At 42.3% G+C, this 19,258-nt stretch overlaps 1 protein-coding gene across 5 annotated transcripts in view; it reads right to left on the bottom strand.

Moving 5' to 3' along the window:
• The window catches only part of IKZF3 (IKAROS family zinc finger 3), a 35,747-nt gene that overhangs the window by 12,367 nt on the left and 4,122 nt on the right, over positions 1 to 19,258 (bottom strand). For 2 of the 5 annotated variants that reach the window (XM_083877597.1, XM_083877596.1), the window contains exons 2-6: positions 18,681 to 18,734; positions 17,330 to 17,440; positions 3,859 to 4,119; positions 3,020 to 3,187; positions 1,944 to 2,060 (exon numbers count right to left, since the gene is read on the bottom strand). In XM_083877597.1, coding sequence (XP_083733723.1) covers positions 1,944 to 2,060; positions 3,020 to 3,187; positions 3,859 to 4,119; positions 17,330 to 17,440; positions 18,681 to 18,734 — 711 coding nt within the window. The remainder of the gene's footprint in view (positions 1 to 1,943; positions 2,061 to 3,019; positions 3,188 to 3,858; positions 4,120 to 17,329; positions 17,441 to 18,680; positions 18,735 to 19,258) is intronic. The other 3 variants (XM_083877599.1, XM_083877598.1, XM_083877600.1) reach the window with 3 other exon arrangements.

The following is a 19,258-nucleotide window of genomic DNA, read 5'->3' as shown; positions in this document are numbered from 1 at the left end:
GCAGAGAAGTAGGGAAAGGGTCAGTAATGGAAAGAGGATGTTTACTAAACACAAATACAAAGTGCTACACTTAGGGAAAAAAAAGAAAAGGAACGTAGTAAATTACCTCCTGGGAGTCTTTCCAGCTTTCCCTCTCCCTGGTTCTGTCTCCCAACATCCTGTTGATACCAGGGAATTGGATGGAAATGCCTCAGGAGTCTCCATTTTTCATAAAATTTCCTACTTCCCTAACAACACTGCAATACATGTAAGGGTGTAAATGTCTCTAAGGCAGGGGAGCCACCACTTCTTGGCACACTGGGAATTCACATTCCCTGTGACCTGTTAAGGCTCCTACAGTGCTGCAGCAAGGACTGCACCCCAGGCTGAGGATAAGGGAGGAAACGTTTCTATTCTGAAATGCATCTAAACCATGAGAATAATTTCAAAGCAGAAACCTGCAGCAGGTTTTGTGTTTTCCATTTTCACGGGTGGTCCTGTCGGGTGATTGTCATGATAGTGAGTGGGTACTGTAACATAAACCACAGTTACAATGTGTAAGGCTTCTCACTAAACCCATTGAACTTGAGCTGATAACCAGTTACTTTTACTAATGCTCTAGGAAATATGTCACTTGCTGACAAGAAGAAAGCTTCCCCCAAAACTCTTAAAAACCTCCATGAAACACTTAGTTAAATATGGTTCTCTGGGAGGCTTTCTGCATGTGTCACAAAGCCTGAAACACCAATCTAATCACTCTGCACAGCGTAGGGATTCCTGTACCCAAGGTTTTCATCACATACCAGTGGCTCTTCACACTGATTTTCAGGCCTGGCTTGTGATGATTCCTGCAGAATCTTGTCCTTACTATCGTTGATAAAGTTATTAGGAGGAAATTCCTCCCTGTGAGGGTGGGGAGGGGCTAGAATGGGTTTCTCAGAGAAGCTGTGGCTGCTCCATCCCTGGAAGTGTCTAAAACCAGGTTGGACAAGGCTTGGAGCAACCTGGGATAGTGGAAAGTGTCCCTCCATGGCAGGGGGGGCACTGGATGATCTTCAAAGTCCTTTCCAACCCAAACCCTCTGTGATTCCATGTTTCCATTATTTGGTATTTTTTCAAGGCTGCACAACAAAAGATGGGAGCCTGAATTCTTAAACTGCAGCCTCAGTTCTGCTTAGACCAGTCACAGAATCCTTTGGGAGCTCACAGCCACTCCCTGACTCTGAATGGGAGGAGTAATTTTTTCGTGACTTACTGGTGCATTGTGAGACTCAAATTGCACAATTCATTTTAGGATTTGAACACTTCAGGTGAAGTGGGGACAAAGATTATGGTGATTACTTTTCACCAAAGTATTTTGGAACTGCAGCAACTGAGACTGCAAAATGGAAAATAAGAAAAAACCCCATGTTTTGATACCTTAAATCTTTTGCAAAGGCAGCTCTATTCTCAAAGCAGCCCTTTACCTCTCACTCCCTCCTAAGCTGATCTGTCAGTGATTTTTGGGATATCACTCCCTTTTCATGCCCTGGATCCAGCCCACTTAAACAGCTGCAAATTCTAACAGTTCTTATTCTAAAGAAAAGGAACTATCAAACACACAGAGACAGGAACAACTGTTGTCAACAACTCATGCTGTAAAATGAGCCACGTAAAACCATTAATGTAGGAATAATTTAACTCACTGAGCATCACCTCCAGAAATGCTGGGTACAAGGTATTTTAGATGTTTTATACAAAGTAACTATTAAAGAAAAAAGTGATTAAAATAAAAGCACTGTCTAACTACCTGCCTGAGGGCTACGATGAACCAGCCCCTTAAGAATGTTACAGCCCCTCAGGTTACTGAAAAGGAGTGTAGGAAAAGCTGTTCTCAGGCTGTGGGTTAACAGCTCACCAGATGCCCTTTTATAAGCCCTGTAATGTACTGAAACCCCAAAACCACTGTAATGTGATAAACTCACCAGGCTCACACATGCCGGCGTTCTGCAGGTAAGTCCGGCACCGCTCCTTGTGCTCCTCTAACGAGCTCCTCTGCTTGTAGCTCCTTCCACAAAACTCACATTTGTACGGCTTCTCCACTAGAAAAAGAAACAGTAAAATAATTAAAATAACCACAAGAGACCACTAAAACACTGTCTTGCTTGAAGAGTGATGGTTATAGCATTGTACTGTTGGGGGGACAGCACCACACTGCTGGTCTCGATTAAATCAGAATCTCATTTATCCTTGGCAGATAAGCTCATTTTTGACTTTGATTCTTTGTGAGGTTGAACTTTTTTTCTGAACAGTGCAGAGATAACATCTATCATTTAGAATCAAGGTTTTCTTTCTGAGCCCCATGTAGAACACAGGGTACAGATAAATTCAAGAGCAAGCAAAACCTGGATCCTGCAGAACTGGGGCAGCTAAGATCGAGTTATACCTGACTTGTTATCCAAGTCACCTCAGTTCTGTGCCTCCATTTCCCCATCTATAAAATGGACAGAACACCTTATCAGACTTGAGAAGACACATCTGTTGAGCATTTTAAGAGATTCAGATGAAAGGCACTACACCACAGTGAGGTGGCAATAGTCATCCGCCTGCGATTATGCTCCCGGGATTTTCCTCACAGCTCAGAATGGGATGGGAGGAAGGCTCAGCAAAGCACGTCTCACACTCCCCTCAAATTCAGAGCTTGCTGGCACAGCCAGCTCCACTCGTATGAAAATGAGCTGACAAGGTGGTGATGGGTCAAAGGTTGGACTTGATGGTCTTGGAGGTCTTTTCCAACCAAAATGATTCTGTGGTTCTGTGAAAATACCATGGAGTTATTTGTGCAAGCAGGTTTGTGGGCTGTGACATGGATTCCCGTGGCCCCTCTCTCTGCTCCAAGAGCAGAGCCAGTCCTGAGTTGGTTCCAGGAGCACCAGTGAGTGGCCACTGCTCTGTGTTGAGCCTTGCACAGCCTGAGCAAACCTTGCTGACTGTCTTTTCCACACAGAGTGTCCCAGTGACACACATCCAAAACACATGGAGTGCCTGTGAAGTCACTTACCAGAATGTGTCCTTAAGTGACCCGTAAGCGCATCCCTCCTTTGGCAGGCATAACTGCACAGGTGACACTTAAAAGGTTTTTCCCCTGTATGTAGTTTAATGTGGCGGAGGAGGTTTCCCTTCTGAGTAAAGGAAGCTCCGCACTGATTACACTGGAATGGCCGTTCACCTTAAAATGACATACAGAAAAGGACATTTAATGGTTACGTGGGTATCATGCTGTCCTCTGCCTTTTTGGAAGAGGAAAGAATGAGATATTGGATTGATTTCTTTCTATAGAAACACACAGAGTGTGACTTCAGTGGGAGGGAGGTGCAGCTCTGGTGTCAGAGCTGCTCGTAGCATATGTAGGACTACGGAAAACACTGCACAGTTCTTCCATGGAAAGAAGTGCTCCGGAGGAGGCTGATTCCAACAAGCCAGCAATTTTTAGAAGGAAAAAAAGTCTTATCTTACTGCAGGCTGAAACTTAAGATGCTCATTGGTTTTTTGCCAAAGTGTGGCACAGAGAGAAATTTATACACAGACTGAAAATGGCAGTACAAAACCAAATTAACTTCTGCTTTGTGCCAGAAATACTGCATTACATAGTGCCTTTCATCCAAAATTCTTAAAATGCCTCACCAACTTGCTTTTAATAATATTCAGTTCTGATAAGAAGAAAGGTGGGTAAAGTGAGGCACAGAACAGCGAGTAACTTGATAACGATCACATGTGGCATCAAAGATCGAACAAGGAAACTCTGATTTTGGTATCCTTTTTTAAGATAACTAGTCTAAATTAAAAATTATCATCTTTTCAGTACTCCAGCTCTTACAAGAACAACAGAGGGATATTTACCAGTGTGGCTACGCTTATGAACCATCAAGACATTGAGGCTAATGCAGGCTAATCCACAGATATCACAATTCATCTTTCCACTAGCTGGCCTGACGTTGTCATATGAACCCGAGTGTCTTTCCAGTTTAATGCTCTCATATTCGTTATATTCTCTGGGATATGTGTAAGGCAGTTCGGATTCTTCCAGGTTTTCCATAGGCTCGGAATTTAGAGCACTCTCCTCTCTTTCACTGTATTCACCTTTCACTTTAATCACATCATCTGCAGGTAAAACAAAGCACAGGAGTGAAAAAAGACTAATCTTATGCACAGTGAAGTACCTTAGGGGAAAAATGCACTAAAAATTATATAAAACAACAATATCAATCTTCCTAAAAGTTTTACTGAAATATGCAGATGAAGAAATGGAGTTGAGATGTGAAACTTCACTGGTCATGGACACTTAATGACACAGTGAGATAACCCTTGAAAGCAATTAATTGGTAATTATCTCTGATGGAGAATTTCCTTTTACAGATTTTGAAAGTACAATACAGTACAAACTTCTCCTGAAATTACTAGCCAGGATTCAAAAGAAAACACTTTTTCACACCACTCACAAGTATTATTTTCATAAAAATCAGCATTTCAGGTTGCTTCTGTGAATTGGAAATACAGAAAGACGCAAATTAAAAAGAGTAATTATATCTTATAACTTACACCTTCTTGTGGAATTTCTGGTGCTTGGAACAAGCCTAGGAAAATGTCTGATCAGTGTAGGACTCCCAGTTCTCCCATGGGATAGATTCTCACTAGTAAAGCCTAATCAATAATCCTAATTTTCACTTGCAAATCACAGTTTTTATCCATAGCTCTCAGACGTGTGAGGAGCACATGTGTGAGGAGTTGATAATTTTGATTAACTAAGTAAGTAAAACTAGCAGTGGCAGGATAAGGGTTTCCTGATAAAGGAATGTATCCCAGAAGTGCCAAACTATTTGCCTGAAGTAATTTTGTGAGGATGTGGCAAAGAATCTGACCCCTCCTGAAGATCAGCATCCATGGCCTTCAAACAGGCTCTTGGACCTGTAGCCAGTCCAGAGGAATCCAAAGGCATTGCCTAAGTGAATGCAGCTCCATGACAAAGGTGGATGTAACAGGCAACTAATGATTTACTAACAGAGTAAAAATGCAAGCACACTGTATAAACAGCTGATGATTCCCAACTTAGGGTGTTAAATTTCCTTTCCACAATTAACTCCAACACTACCAGCAATTCCATTAAAATCCTCAATAATTGCCATGATAGCTTTTTTCTGATTAAAGCTGGCTGAGAAAGTTTGGGCCGTTCAGCCTGGAGAAGAGGAAGTTGTGTGGAGACCTCAGAGCACCTTCCAGTGTCTGAAGGGGTCACAAGAGAGCCAGAGAGGGACAATTCAACATGAGCTGGAGTGACAGGACAAGAGGGAATGGCTTTAATGTGAAGGAGGGAAAATTGAGGTTGGGTATATGGAAGGAATTCCTCCCTGTGAGGATGGGGAAGCCCTGGCACAGGGTGCCCAGAGGAGCTGTGGCTGCCCCATCCCTGGAAGTGTCCAAGGCCAGGCTGGACGGGGCTTGGACCAACCTGGGAGAGTGGAAGGTGTCCCTGCCCAGGGCAGGGGGTGGGACTGGATGAGCTTTAATGTCCTTCCAACCCAAACCATTCCATGGTTCTCTGACAAGAGACAAAGGCTGAAACTCAAGTTGTGCCTCAAGCTACCGAGTGAAGACGAGCACCACGAGATGCACCACACGGCTTCCTGTTTGAAAGTCTTGTTCTCTGGCCACCTGCTCCTCCCTTCAGCTGAGGGTTAGACAGTTCAATCTGGCACTGAATCACTTGTCCTTTCTCCAAAGTACAGAACACGAACTGCTGAATATGTATTAGCTCTGGTTCTGAGTAATAAACCACATCAAATGCCGAGAACAAACAATGGATGGTAGTGAAAATGAAGTGGCAACATAAAAGCAACGTTGAAAAAGAAAGATCTGGCTACCTAAACTTTCATGAAATCAAAAATTTCAGCTATATTTTAGGGAGAAAATCACTCCTCTGTCCCAACTGATTGCATTAAGCCCTGCCAATCTGTCTGACTTTGGGCTGAGCTAGGGGAAATAGGTGGGTGATGGTTTCTTTGTCCTACACAAGACTCCACAATAGTGTGGAAAACTCTGAGATCCCTCTTGTGCTCCTCTTGAATGGGGATATTGATGGAAGAATGGAGTTTTCTCCCATACTGTGTGTTTTTATCCCCTCTCCTGGAAAATATTTAGATTTTGCTGTTGAGACTTGCTGCTCCAGTCCTGGATGAGCTCGGGTGGACTTAGGTGTTTGCTCAGAGGGCTACAGGGAGCTCCAGATTCACCCAAAATTGGGCTGTTTTTCTTTGTGGTTCCTTCAGTACCAGCTCTGCTTCACATCCCATGGATTTCTGCTTCTGCAGAAACAGGGCTTCCTCTGCAGGTGCCTTCTGCTGCCAACTACATGTCCAAGGGTATGAGCGTGATCTTGCTATCAAGACTCCTTCAAAATTAGTTTATACAACCATTTCCATCACTCCAAGGAAAAATGATTGCCAGTTGCTGAAAGCAGATTTCAACACCCACCCCTTTCCCAGAGAAAAAAAAAAGCCAACTTTTTTGGTTGGTTGGTTTTTTTCCTCTCAAAAGGAGGCTGTTCCAAAATAATTTGCTACATCCTGCCCAGCATGGTAAAAGGAAGTACCCAGTGCAGCTGCACCTTGTTGGTGCTTTCAGAAACAATTTCAATTCCTACTTTCTATTTAACGTCTCACCTTTCGTCTGCATCACACGCCGTTGTTCAGCAGTGGAGGCCAAGCTGTGACCTCCAAGGGAGGCTTCTGTGCCATTTGCTGCTCTTTCTCACCACAGTTCTTGGCTCACAGCTCCAGAGCTGTGCCAGGGTCTGTGTGACACAGCGTGGGTGCTGGTTTGAGCCCCCCATGGCACATCCTTGGGGACAGTGAAAACTGGGCAAAACAACTTATGATTCCACCATGGAAAATAATCACCTCTGCAGTTTCCATACTGCACAAGAGGCTTGTGTTCCCTTGTAATAACAGAGGAAGGTGCACCTGAGTTTTGATCAAGGCTGTTCCATCACTGCCTCTGCAAAAACCAGGGGCTGTTTCAGCTGCCCATGGCATCCAAAATTTGAGTGTTTTCCTGTAGGTATTTGAAGGACTTTCACAGAAAAATTCACCTTCTGATTACTGGGACCAGGAGAAGCCACAAGGGAAGAGGCTTTTTTAACCCAAATATAAAATAGAAGCATCAGGATTTTTTCACCTGTTATAGTTTAGAGGCTGCTTCACCTCCTGATAGCCAGACAGGACACAGCTTTGGTGCAGAGCAGTCTGAGGAAAAAATGTCTTGGTATAGGCTGGACTAAAATGAACCAAGTGATTGCAGAGTCTGGAGCCACCAGATTACTTTTTCAGCCCAGACTTTTCTCTGTACTGACATGCACAGGGAATACCATGTGATCAGGAGATTGGCAGCTGTGTGGAAGGTGTGTATCTGTCACTTAAAAATCATATCAACATATTTTATTAGATCAGGGAGTTTCCAGGCTGGCCTGCCTTAATCAAGAGGAAGGAAGCTGTGACTTCATGTAGAATAGGGAAATTTAACTAAGGAAAAACACAATTATCCCTAAAAACACTAACAAAGCTCCCACAGTGGAAAAAATAATTGCTGTCATCTCTTCTATTAGGCAAGTAAAGAGGTTGTAAGAGAAAAAAAAGCATTCATGAAGTCCAAGCCAGGGAAGTATTTTTCTTGAGGCAGTTCATGGAGTTAATATACACTGAGAAAAAAAAAAAAAAGCTGCAGCTTTTACAGAACAAAGTGGTGGTGTGATGCGTTAAGGCTGATACACATGGTTTCATTTCCTGGGGAGATGATTACAAGATGAAAGACATACTCCAGAGTAATATTTTTGTTTCACCTGAAACACTGTAAAAACAATGGGTTCTGGAAAAAATCCAAAATAAAGCTGCGGTGGCAACTTCAGACTGAGTCACCACCCAAACAGTGCTTGTGTGTGCTCTATAAAATGATAGAATCACAAAGGGTTTGTGTTGGAAGGACATTAAAGCTCATCCAGTCCCACCCCCTGCCCTGGGCAGGGACACCTTCCACTCTCCCAGGTTGGTCCAAGCCCCGTCCAGCCTGGTCTTGGACACTCCCAGGGATGGGGCAGCCACAGCTTCTCTGTGCCAGGGCCTTCTCACCCTCACAGAGAGGGATTTCTCCTGTATATCCAACAAGAATTTCCCCTTTTTCAGTTTAAAGCCATTCCCCCTTGTCCTGTTACTCCTGTTCCTGAAGCAGAGCCCCTCTCTGCTTTCTTTTAGGTCCCTTCAGATACTGGGTGGCTGCTCTGACATCTCCACACAATCTCTCTTCTCCAGGCTGAAAATGCAGAAATAAAAAAGTCCAGAGAGCCAAATAATTAGAGCAAGTCGGAGGGTTTCTGAATCTTAGCTGCTTTCTCTAGGAGGAAGTTTCAGAAGGAAAACCCCCCAAATTTTCCATTTAATCTGAGACTCTGGTATCAAATACAGAGGAGAGAACATAAGTTTTGTCCTGTTGTTAAGCAAAGTTTACCAGGAGCGATCGGAAAAGCACGAGGAATAAAACCCAGAAGCCATTAAAGACAACGGCAGGAAAGGGCGATGTAGCTCAAGTGTTTTACAAGGAGCGGGGTCATAATCGTGAAATCCTCAGCACATGCAAAAAGTCAACTGGGTAACAAAGAAACTTAATCATCTTAATGTGGCATTTTAATGATGCTGCTGATTTGCTGTGCCAATTCAGAGATAATGAGCCCCTAATGCTACAGATGTTCAGCCAGACTAAAGGAAAAAAAAAAAAAAGGAAAAAGGAAAGCTTTTCTTGTATGCCATTTCCTAACTATCCAATTAAACAAATTGTGAAAGCATATAAATAGTTTACCAGGTTTTGACAGCTGTTAATGGGATTCAGATGCCGAGGAACAAGAAGGGAGTCGATACGGGGCATATTGAAGGGTTCTTGTGACTACCTGGGTTTGACAGGTATTAACTGATGATTCATCACCGTTATCCCCACAAAACCCTACAGACACATGCCAGAGCTGCTCCCCTCCCAGAACGAGACTCCGGTACCTAACCCAGCCTCAGACAGAGCGTGGTGAAGCTGAGAAAGTCAGCGGAGTTTCCAAATTCAAAGCAGAATCCTGCATGTTTGTGAGAAACACCTCAGCAATGGAATCAACACACTGGGGGCAAAGATAAGTCATCAATAAAAAATTTCCATATTCCTTAGTGAATAAAGAGAGTAGTACATCCCATAAAAATTATAAACCAGGGGAAAACAATTAAAATAAACAATGCTATGCCTATTTTTTTTTCCTTAAACAGAATTAAAACAATTACATGTATATGCTGAAGAAAACAATTACATGTATATGCTGAGAATTTGGAGACTGTAACTAACAAGGAATTATAAAATGTGAAGTGACAAACAGCAACATGAGATTTTTTTTTGTGAGGCAACACTATCAGAATTAAGACAACTTTTCACCATGTTTTTTCTTCTACTCCACTGCAGATATCAATCTAGGGAAGGGAAAAGATTTCAAGCCTTTTTGGCCCACCCTGGTTTGTTTTCCTGCTGACTCCAGCCTGGGCTCCCTTTTTCCCAACAGCTTTTATGAGATCATTGTTTGCCAACAAGGAAAGAGCAACCACCTTACAGCAGAATTAACTTGCAGTCAGACAGCACAGACAACCACCCCAACCAGGACATAACAAGAAATGCCCTTGGAGGGTGCAGCTACTGGGCCTGTCCCATTCCTTAGATCCCTTTTTGTGTCACTACGGGCCAAAGCAGAGACTTCTGCACTGAAAGTCCCAAATATTGCATTTATTACTTGGACATACCAGCTTTGAGTTTATTTTATCTTTGTGCTTTTTAGTATTTTCTTAGTACTGTTGTTCAATAGTCATGTTATACCAAAAACCTAGTACTTATTTTGATTAGATACTTTATAAAGCAGACATGAGTGGTAATTCCTAAATGACCCAGTGCAGAATGCACCTGGTGGAAATTTCACTTCTAAATATAGGAGAGAAACTTTCATCATTCCCCTTTGTGGAGTGCAGGCTCAATGGTAATGAGTCTCCTTGGTTTTATTGTGACTTGAAACAAAAATAGAAACAAATCAATTTGAAATGCAGCCCTGAGAATTGGAAGGAAAATAAAAAAAATCAGCCAGGCATCATTTTCCAAGTGCTCAGATGTGTATTTTCTACTTCATTAATACCAGTGCCTCTCTATCATTAGAGCATAGTGTAATTTATCTAGTTGTACAATTAATTGCAAAATAACACCAACCAAACAACACACGTCATTTCCAAGCTCATGTGAGTCAGGAAACTTGAATTATGTAACTGGTTATTCAAGCATCTTACTTAAAACAATGGTTTTTCTTATAAAGATTAATATTTGTGTGGAAATCTATGATTTCAAACACAGTATTTCCCCTCTGTTATAATTTTCTGCCTAATCATACTCTAGTGTTTTTCTAGGATGTTAATTCAAAAGGTTTCCAAATAATGTTGAAGTTTTACTAACAGAAATAGGGGTAAAGGAGAAATGTTCCCCAAAACTGCATGTCCCCAAAGCTGGAGTTAAACAGAACAAACTGCACAGCAATGCTGTGCAGTGCTGGGTTTAGAGAACGAAATGGAATTCAACTTCATTTAACTGCATTTAAATGCTCTTAACTGAAACTACAAATAGAATTTGGGGAAGCAGAATGACCTTCCCTGGGACAAATTGACCTAGGGGCTGAGAAACTATGGCTAGTGTATGCTGAAACTACCATGGGATTTTATTTTGGTTGTTTAGTTTGAAAAAGTGGCAATAATTTGCCATTTTAACTCAAATTTCTACACCCCCAGTGCTGGAGGGGAATACAGGGGGAATGCCACCCCACATCCTTAGGCCTGCAGGGCCCAGATTTTCCAACACCTGTCCCAGATGAAATTTGTTTTAATTTTGACACCTGTTGATGCTATCCTTTCAGATTTGAATATCTTTAAAGTCTCCCTCTTACAAAGAAACACAGGAGAAGATGAAACTGCACGAGCTCTTCCCTTCCTTTGCCGTTAAGATACCATCACCCAGAGAAAACATTTCTGAAATTACAATTCCTGAAGTCCAGCAAGGCAGATACAATCACAACCGTTAAATCAGACTTCAATGAGACAGTTAATCAGAGAACATCTGGACCCAACAGTCAGACTGAGAAAGGCCACATGTTAAATTCAGATAATCACTGGCATTACTTATATCAAGGGACCAATCACTAATGTGTCCACTCAGGCACGGTCGACTCTGGTCAACTGCGCTTCAAATGAACTTCAAACCTGAGAAATCCAAAGTATAATTTCGTTTAATCTCTGTAAATTTGTCTCCCAGGACCCTTCCTGACAATGCAATATATCCTTGTAAGAAAAATTGAATACTGAGAGAAAATAAGGTAAAACAATACGAAGAACAGGAAAATCCGTGATAAATACCTGAGGGATTCTAATATATATAGGCTGAAGGCATGAGCTTGGCTCAGATGAACACCTTGAACAGTGCACTGATTTGACTGAACCATAAAAAAATTCCAGCAGTAAATATTGAATTTTGAATTACCCTTGTGTTGTCTCCTATTTGAGGTCCTTTAATCAAATATTTGTAGTTTACTTTTAACATAGTCTTCTAGAGGAGGGAGTGCATCCGCTGTGTGTTCCCTTAGTAACACTGATCTTACAGCTCTCTCCCAGTATAAACGTTCCCAGGACTCTGCGATTCAGATCTGCACAACAAATCCAGCCCTTCCCGGCAGACAGGATTACTCAAAGCGCCCGTCCGGGAGCACCTGCAGCTCCCAGAGCCGCTCCTGGAGGTGGAGCTCCTGCACCAGGAGAGGCAGGAGAGGAGCGGGGCTGGCACTGGCGGCAGGTGAGCGCAGCCACACGCTGCTCCACGGGAGTACAGCGAGCAGAGCTCCGAATTTGCAAAGTTCCTAAAGCTCCTGCAGAGCAGGAGAAGGAACTAAAGCCGGAACAAGAAGTGGAGCGAATGCAGAGTGATGGGAGACGGCAACGCCGGCCCGGGGAGCCCCAAGGTGAAAGAGGCGCCGAGCATCCGGTGAAAACTCTGCATAGTTCAGTTAAAAGTCAGTCAGCAACGAGACACAAGAGCCATCAATCCAATGCTCAGGGAATTATTTGTATATATTTTAGCAAAGTTTTGACTTCTGTGGATCTGTTTCCCTTTCCTGATACTTTTCCTGCAACACAAACAGTGAACCTGTCCCTTCAACTCCCATTTTGTGCCAAATGAACAACCTGGTTTGGGGGTAAAATGTGACTCATCCCCATTAACTGATTTCCTTTTCACCAATCTATATTTCCAAAAATGGATTATTTTCTACGACCTGTGATTTGAGTTCCCAGGGCCATTTTCTGCATCCGTTATTTTCTGCTAGGGGGAGTGAGGAGGAATCACAGTTCATCTGTCTTGGACTAGATTTAATTTCAATGCCAAAGGAATAAATATTTATCTCACCTGTAATTTCAGGGAATTATTTTGTATGGATCCAAGAACAAGTGAAAAAAAAAAAAAAAAAAAAAAAAAAAGGAGTTTTAAAAGTTATGGAATGAAGCCCATCATCTATTGAATGACTGCATCTATCCTCTTCCCAGCCCTTGTTCTGTCTGAGAGCTTCCACTGGGAGTCAGGATATCTCAAAAGTAAATTCTATTTTCTATTCACTATAATGGGTTAATTAGAATGAGAAATTGCACTTTCTGATTATCTCCAGGCAATCAGAGTATCCGAGTGTCTGTGTCAGTGCTGAGTGCTCAGGATAGTCCAGCTGATGTCAATCATTTACAGGCTGGGTGACACCACCGCCCCGTTGATGTCACCGAGCGTGCCTGGCAGCATTCCTGCCGCTGACGGCACAGTCTGAAGAGTTCAAACAAAGTCAAGAGGATCGTTTGTTGATAAGGAAAACGCGGCTTTCAGTCCCAGTAGAGCCCCCAGAGAAGCCTGACCCGTTCAGCGCAGACTCCTTGTTATGTTTAACACTACAGAAATCCCCTTGCAGTGAACTTCTGCTGATGTTGCGAGATAACCCCGAGTCCCATGAGCGCCGGGGCTCGAGCTGGGCTTGGGAGATGTAATATTCTGATAAAAAACGGCACTTCCTTTCCAGGCAGATAAGTGCGTGTTCTTGCAGCACCGCTGGAACCTCTCTGAGCGCCCCAGTGAGGCTCTGTCACCTCTCCTGCCTCACTCCAGCCTTTCAACCGCCCCCCTCACACACCCCAGTGCAGCAGCAATTAACATCCATAAACCACAAATGTGGCTTTTATCTCTTTTTAGCTCACAACCATGAAAGCTCGCTGACATTCATAACACCCCAAAAGTTGTCTGCCTCAACAGCTGAGAGAATTAAGACATAATTAAACATTCGTGCTTGACTGCGACTCCCAGAGGAAAGAACGCGGCTTTTTTAATTTAATTTTTAAATTAAAGATGTGTCAACTTTGGCCACCAAAGGTAACAGTGTTGGGGGCACATAAAGGAACAGGGGAAATCAAGCGCTTCCCCCCTGCTCTCATTGCTTGTCTCTTTTCAGACTAGACACAGGAAGCACCATGGGAACGGTGTATTTTTATGGTTGCAGGCGAGCATACACCATGTGCACCACAGCGTGCAGCTTCCAGTCCCTTGAGGCAAGAAAAGGGGGTTTTGTTTCTTTTTTTTTCCTTCTTCCCCATCAAGCTTTTAATTACCATTTTACTATAGCCTGCTGCCTAATTGTTTGCCCGATACTTAGCGCTGATCATCACGGCAGCCTGTTTAACAGAGGGGGTGGAATAGGACAAGTTGAGTTGTTTCCATGGAACGGCATCTCACCTGTGTCAGGACAAATATAAAAACACCAAAAGCTGGTTGTTTGCACAGGCTCAGAGAAGTACAAATATGGAACTATTTGCTGGAAAAGCGGAATTTTTTAATACCAAATGAGCCCCAGTGAAGCTGTTTCAACCCTATACATTAATTTAGTGCTTTTATGAACTCTATGTCAGCTTTTAAAAGGATCCCAGCAGCACTTTTAGCATAAAGGGTTCCACCAAATCAAGTCAGACATCTAGATTTAAGCAGGTCCAGCTTCTGCTCAAAGCCTCAGAATAATTCCCCACAACATACTCACAGTGTCACCCATGAATAATGCAAGAGTCACAAAAACATGTAGTCCAAGAAACTGGAAGATTCCTACTCACTACGGATGGCTGACAAGACATGGAAAAACCAGACATAATCGTGCTGTAGAAAAACATGTTACAGACATACTAAGGCAGTGGAAAGCAGGTTATCGAAGGCCTGATCTCTCTCCATGAGTCAGTGGCCTCATGTTCCCATGATGGCCTTCAGCAGATGGAACAAAGCCCGGGGGCACGGATCGTGCGGGGGTTCAGGAGAGGAAAAGGAGAGGTTTCTGTGTCGCGGGCTGTCATCAGCGATGAATTGGGAAGGTGCTGGAGTGGAATTGCTCACTCACAAACATGATTAACATTCATGAGAATCACATAAACATTTTTCATTATTTCTATTTAAATTTGATATAAAATGAGGGGATTAGTGAACGTATCAATGTGCCAAATAAAGAAATGGAGCTTTAAATTTTTTTATTAACCTATAGGTTTTTCAGGTGTAGGCAGGACAAAAAGCCTTTTCCCAAAAGCCATCACCAATACTGATGATATTTCTATTCTGTGATCCTGGAGAATATTATATATTCATTTTTACCAGGGTTAGTGATCCCCAAACGATAATCCTCCCACCAGGACAGCACTGTCAGAATGTGGTTTCATTTATAGAAGTCAGATAGTAGTTACTGACCCACAAGGTCTGCTCAGGGACTAACAGAGCTGTTGCTGTTTTATAGAGGGCATGACATGAAAGCTGAGATTATTTGTGAATTTCAGTCTCCAACAACAACTGAACTAGTGTTGTTGGAAGGAAATTTAAGTGCACCTACTGATCATTGCATGGCCTGGAGTACTAGCACAGCATGCTTAAATATTTAAGATTTATTGTGCTTCCGGTATCAGAATGACTGCAGAGAACAGTGTGTGAAGCACTGAAGCAAACACAATGTATATTTTATTTTGTGCCATTTTACACGGAGATGCTGGAGGTACCTTTTTTGTGCATTTATAGCAGCTTTCTCCTTGCAGTTGTGGCTTTATTCCTACAGTGAGCAGCAACGAATGGGGCACTGTGGTACTGAAGGTTCATACTCACTTTATAATGAATGAGCTGTAATGGGTAAGGGAGGCTGCTGGAGGGAAATGATGTTTTATTGATATTTATAGCATTGTCTTTGAGATGTAAATTTTCAGTGTTTGCATTCCAGAACAAATGGTAAAGAGACTTTTAGAGATCAGCAGCAATATAAAAAATGAATGGTAAGAGCAGTACTGACACAGCCTCTCACGTGTCCAAGTCGTTCCTGACCTAAATGTATGGAAACGAGGGTGAGGAATGTTACTGTAGGCACAGGGCAGCCAGAGAACAGGAAAAGGACTTGCTTCATGCCTGGACGCTGCATATGAGCAGTATGGACGTGGCTCCTGGAATGGGAAGGTGAGAAGAGGCTACAGTAACTCCTCTCAGGTGGTCAGTACTGAGGGGTTTGTGAAAAAACCCTGTCCTGGCTTCCTGCACCCACAGCTCAGCGAGCAGGAGGAGTAAAGAGCTGGGACATTGGGAAAGCACAGGGAGAAGTGAGCTAGTGAGAGTGGAACTGGTGCAAGGGGTGGACAAACAGCTGGAGCATGGCTGTGAATATTTTATGTCCTGTGGGATCTGAGAGATCAGCTGCCTTGGATGTAGAAAATGCTCAAGTCCTCCATATTCTGTCTATTCTATTAAACTTCTGTATTTAGGGTAAGCAGAGCAGAACTCACCTGCCCAAGGCAGGCTCTATATTGCAGACATTTATAATGAGATAATCTCAACTGCAGAATCCTGCTAAGCAGCAGCTGCTCTGGGGACACGAGGTTTTTCACCCTAATCCAGACACCCAAATTTGGTCAGAAAACCTGTGTGATGTCTCTCTATAAATCGTCCAGAAAGACCAGACACCAAAAGAGTTCCAGATACTGGCACTGTAGATCCTTGAGTGAGATTCATCTCACCACTCCCTTGAGTGTTTCATGTTTGCTTTCAATTTGTTAACCAATAAAAACATTTGGTCTTTAATAATGCAAAAGTATAACCTCTGCAAAATAATCACATTAATGTTAGAGGGAGCAACCAAAGCTACTTGCACAGCCAAAATACATAATTCTTCAGTGATTTACTTGATTCATGTGATACAAACTCTACCTCAAACTCCAACCCAAAGCCACAACCATAATTTCTCTTGGTGCTGCTGCACTGCCATGGGCCCGTGGCACAGAAAGGCCCTGTAAAACTGGTGACACCATGTGTGCTGTCCCCAGGACACGTGCCCCACATCCTCCACCAGGTACGCTGCTCACTGGTTGTGGCTGAGGCCCTGGCACGGATGAACTCTGTCAGATCATGGGCAGGAACTGTTGTTAATGCTGAGATTTCAGTTTAGGAGCTTCTACAACATGGAAGAAACTCAACATCTATGTCATAGACACACGTAAATCCCTGAGCTCCGAGGGCAGTGAGATTGCCATGTTTTGGGGGCTGCTGCTGTTATCTTCTATCTATAAATGAAGAGGGTTTGCTGGTTTTTAAAGACAGTACAGATTAGTTTACTCTTTAATTTAATCCATATGTTTTCTCTCAGACCTCGAGGAAGAGAATTTTCTTCAACAATAAACATGGAAAACTGACCAACCTCCTCTTAAAACTGACCAACCTCCTCTTCACTCACAGTTTAAAGCACAGCATTGCTGCTACAGTTTTAAATTTTACAGGTCTGAGTGGTCCTGTGAACTTGAGGAAACCTGTTCTTTCTTTCAAAAAATGAATAAGATATCAAGTTATTTTTTAGGTATGAAAGTACTTAGCAGCATTAATAAAAATTGCAGCCCTAACACAGGATTTGCTTATGCAAACTGCTCTTAGGAATTTGTTACCACACACATTGAAGGATCACCAGATGCACTTGCTCTTTTATCTTCCCATCCATGTTTCATGGATCTTGTAAAACTGACCTTGGTAAAATGCACGCGAGGTTCCCTGATGGAAAAGTGTTGGTCCTCTTTAGAGTGTGGTGAAATGCTCCTAATTAATTGTATTGCTTTTCCTTTTAAAGGCAGGTTCTCATAGCATAATCAGATTAATAAAAAGACAAAATACAACCATTATTTATCCAACTCTACTTTACCTCCTGCTTCTTCATTAGACTGATTGTGCTCCTTCATATCTTCCACATTATCCATGCTTTCCATTTCCTGGGATTTGTTCAGATTACAGTCTGTCAAATCCTCATGTTCTTCTGGAAAAACAAACAAACAAACAACAAAACCAAAAAATAATTAACTGTTTCTTCTCCAAGAAGATTTCCAGGTGATTCCCTCAAAGAAAGCACCTGCACACTCCCAGCACTGCTGACAGTACCCACAATGTTATTTCTGCAGATGCACTGGTTGTACTTTGGGGAATGATTTTACTTCCCAAAATTCTACACAAACTCTCACACATGCCTGGAACCCATTTTCAGCTTTTGCTCAGATCTAAATATTCTGGGGGTTGCTCTAAATTACAGCAGGAATAAAGTCCTGTATATCTAACTCTATCATAGGTGCTCTGACAACTGCTGTGAGCAGGGATGGAGCTCCTTGGAACAAGGCAAAGGAATCACAGCTCCACTTTGTTCTTTTGGGCAAAATATTAATCATTCTGGCCCCAGGCCAGAAAACTGCTCAAGCACATGTAATCAAGGCCTCTTTGAACCCACTTGCACTTCTCTGCTGATTCCATGTGTATATTTTTAAATATCAACATTATCATGCAGACCAGCATCCCAGAGATCCCAGCCTCTCTCCTCAGAAATAAGGACACATTTTTAACTGTAGTGAAATTTATTCTGGTGAAGTGTTTCAAATAGAGCCTCTTTCATTAACCCCATGATGCAAACTAGTTCCATATGATGTGTATTTCTGTAAATTTCGGATCAATATTTCATTTAAAAAACAGACAGTATTTTCTTTCAAACATTGTGAGAATTTTTAAAATTCACAGTAATACTGTGAAATTCCTAGTAAATTCTTTAACCTACTGACAGCTGGATGGCAGCACACCCAATCCTTCTCAAGCTAAATATTACATTGGAGCTGAAAAGAGGCTCGACTTTTTGATTAACAAGAAAGTGAAACACTTGTCAAACCAACTCAGGAGGTTTGTTTTCATATTTTCAGAAATGCAGTCAACCAAGAGAATTGTATTATTCTTGCTTCCCTAATCAAAACTTCCAGCTTTCTCCTCAAAATATTTCCTTTCCTTCTATACAGTGTTTTTTCCCCACTTCACTCTAATTTTCTGATGTTAAATGAACTTCCCAGTTTTATTTAATCTCTAAAATTTACCCTTTTTGCCTTTAATGCCCCTCTTTGTACTTTTGACTCTGTTATTCAGTGTCCCGGGACCCTAAACCATCTGCAATTCATGTCTTTTTCTCCATTAAAATATAAAATTGTCAAGAGAGGGTGGAAAAGCAGAATTGAACAGCACAGTACCTGCAGCTATGGGCTGTTCCTGAGGGTTACTGAGGTCCATCCCAGGCTGTGAATCTGCAAAAGACAGAAAAGCAGCCTGAGGTGTTTAATATTTTGAACAGATCACAACACGGTTGTTACAATCTTATAAATTCCTGTTTTCTTGGCTGAAAATAAAATTGAAAAGGAAAAAGTTTCAAAGAATAAAAATCAAATTAGTACCTTGCTTCACTTCTTTATATCCTGAGCATTGGCCTGTGCCCAGAAAAGGGATTAAGTATGATTTTCTAACTTCAAAAATTATAGAACAGAGTACCTTATCCTTGCGATTTACTCATTGAGTACTCTGTGAGCACAGTGCAGCCATAGTAACCCTGTAGGAAGTTAATTTCTCTAAAGCACAAAGACGTTTTTACATTCCTTTGCCAATACAGAGGGAAATCCCCATTATCTTCACAAGATCTACTTGGTTTTCATGGGAATGCAAGTCTAATTCCCACTGAGAAATTCCAAAAGGGATCAAATGCTAGGAATTTTAAAAATTTTTCAGAGGACTACCCGTGCAGCCTGGTTTCCCAGCGTGTGGGGGCTCAGCAGAG

This window comes from Zosterops lateralis, assembly GCF_965231275.1.
Source record: "Zosterops lateralis genome assembly, chromosome: 24".
NCBI lineage: Eukaryota > Metazoa > Chordata > Aves > Passeriformes > Zosteropidae > Zosterops > Zosterops lateralis.
The sequence above is the reverse complement of the archived record's forward strand: the minus strand, read 5'-3'. Positions and strand labels throughout refer to the sequence as shown.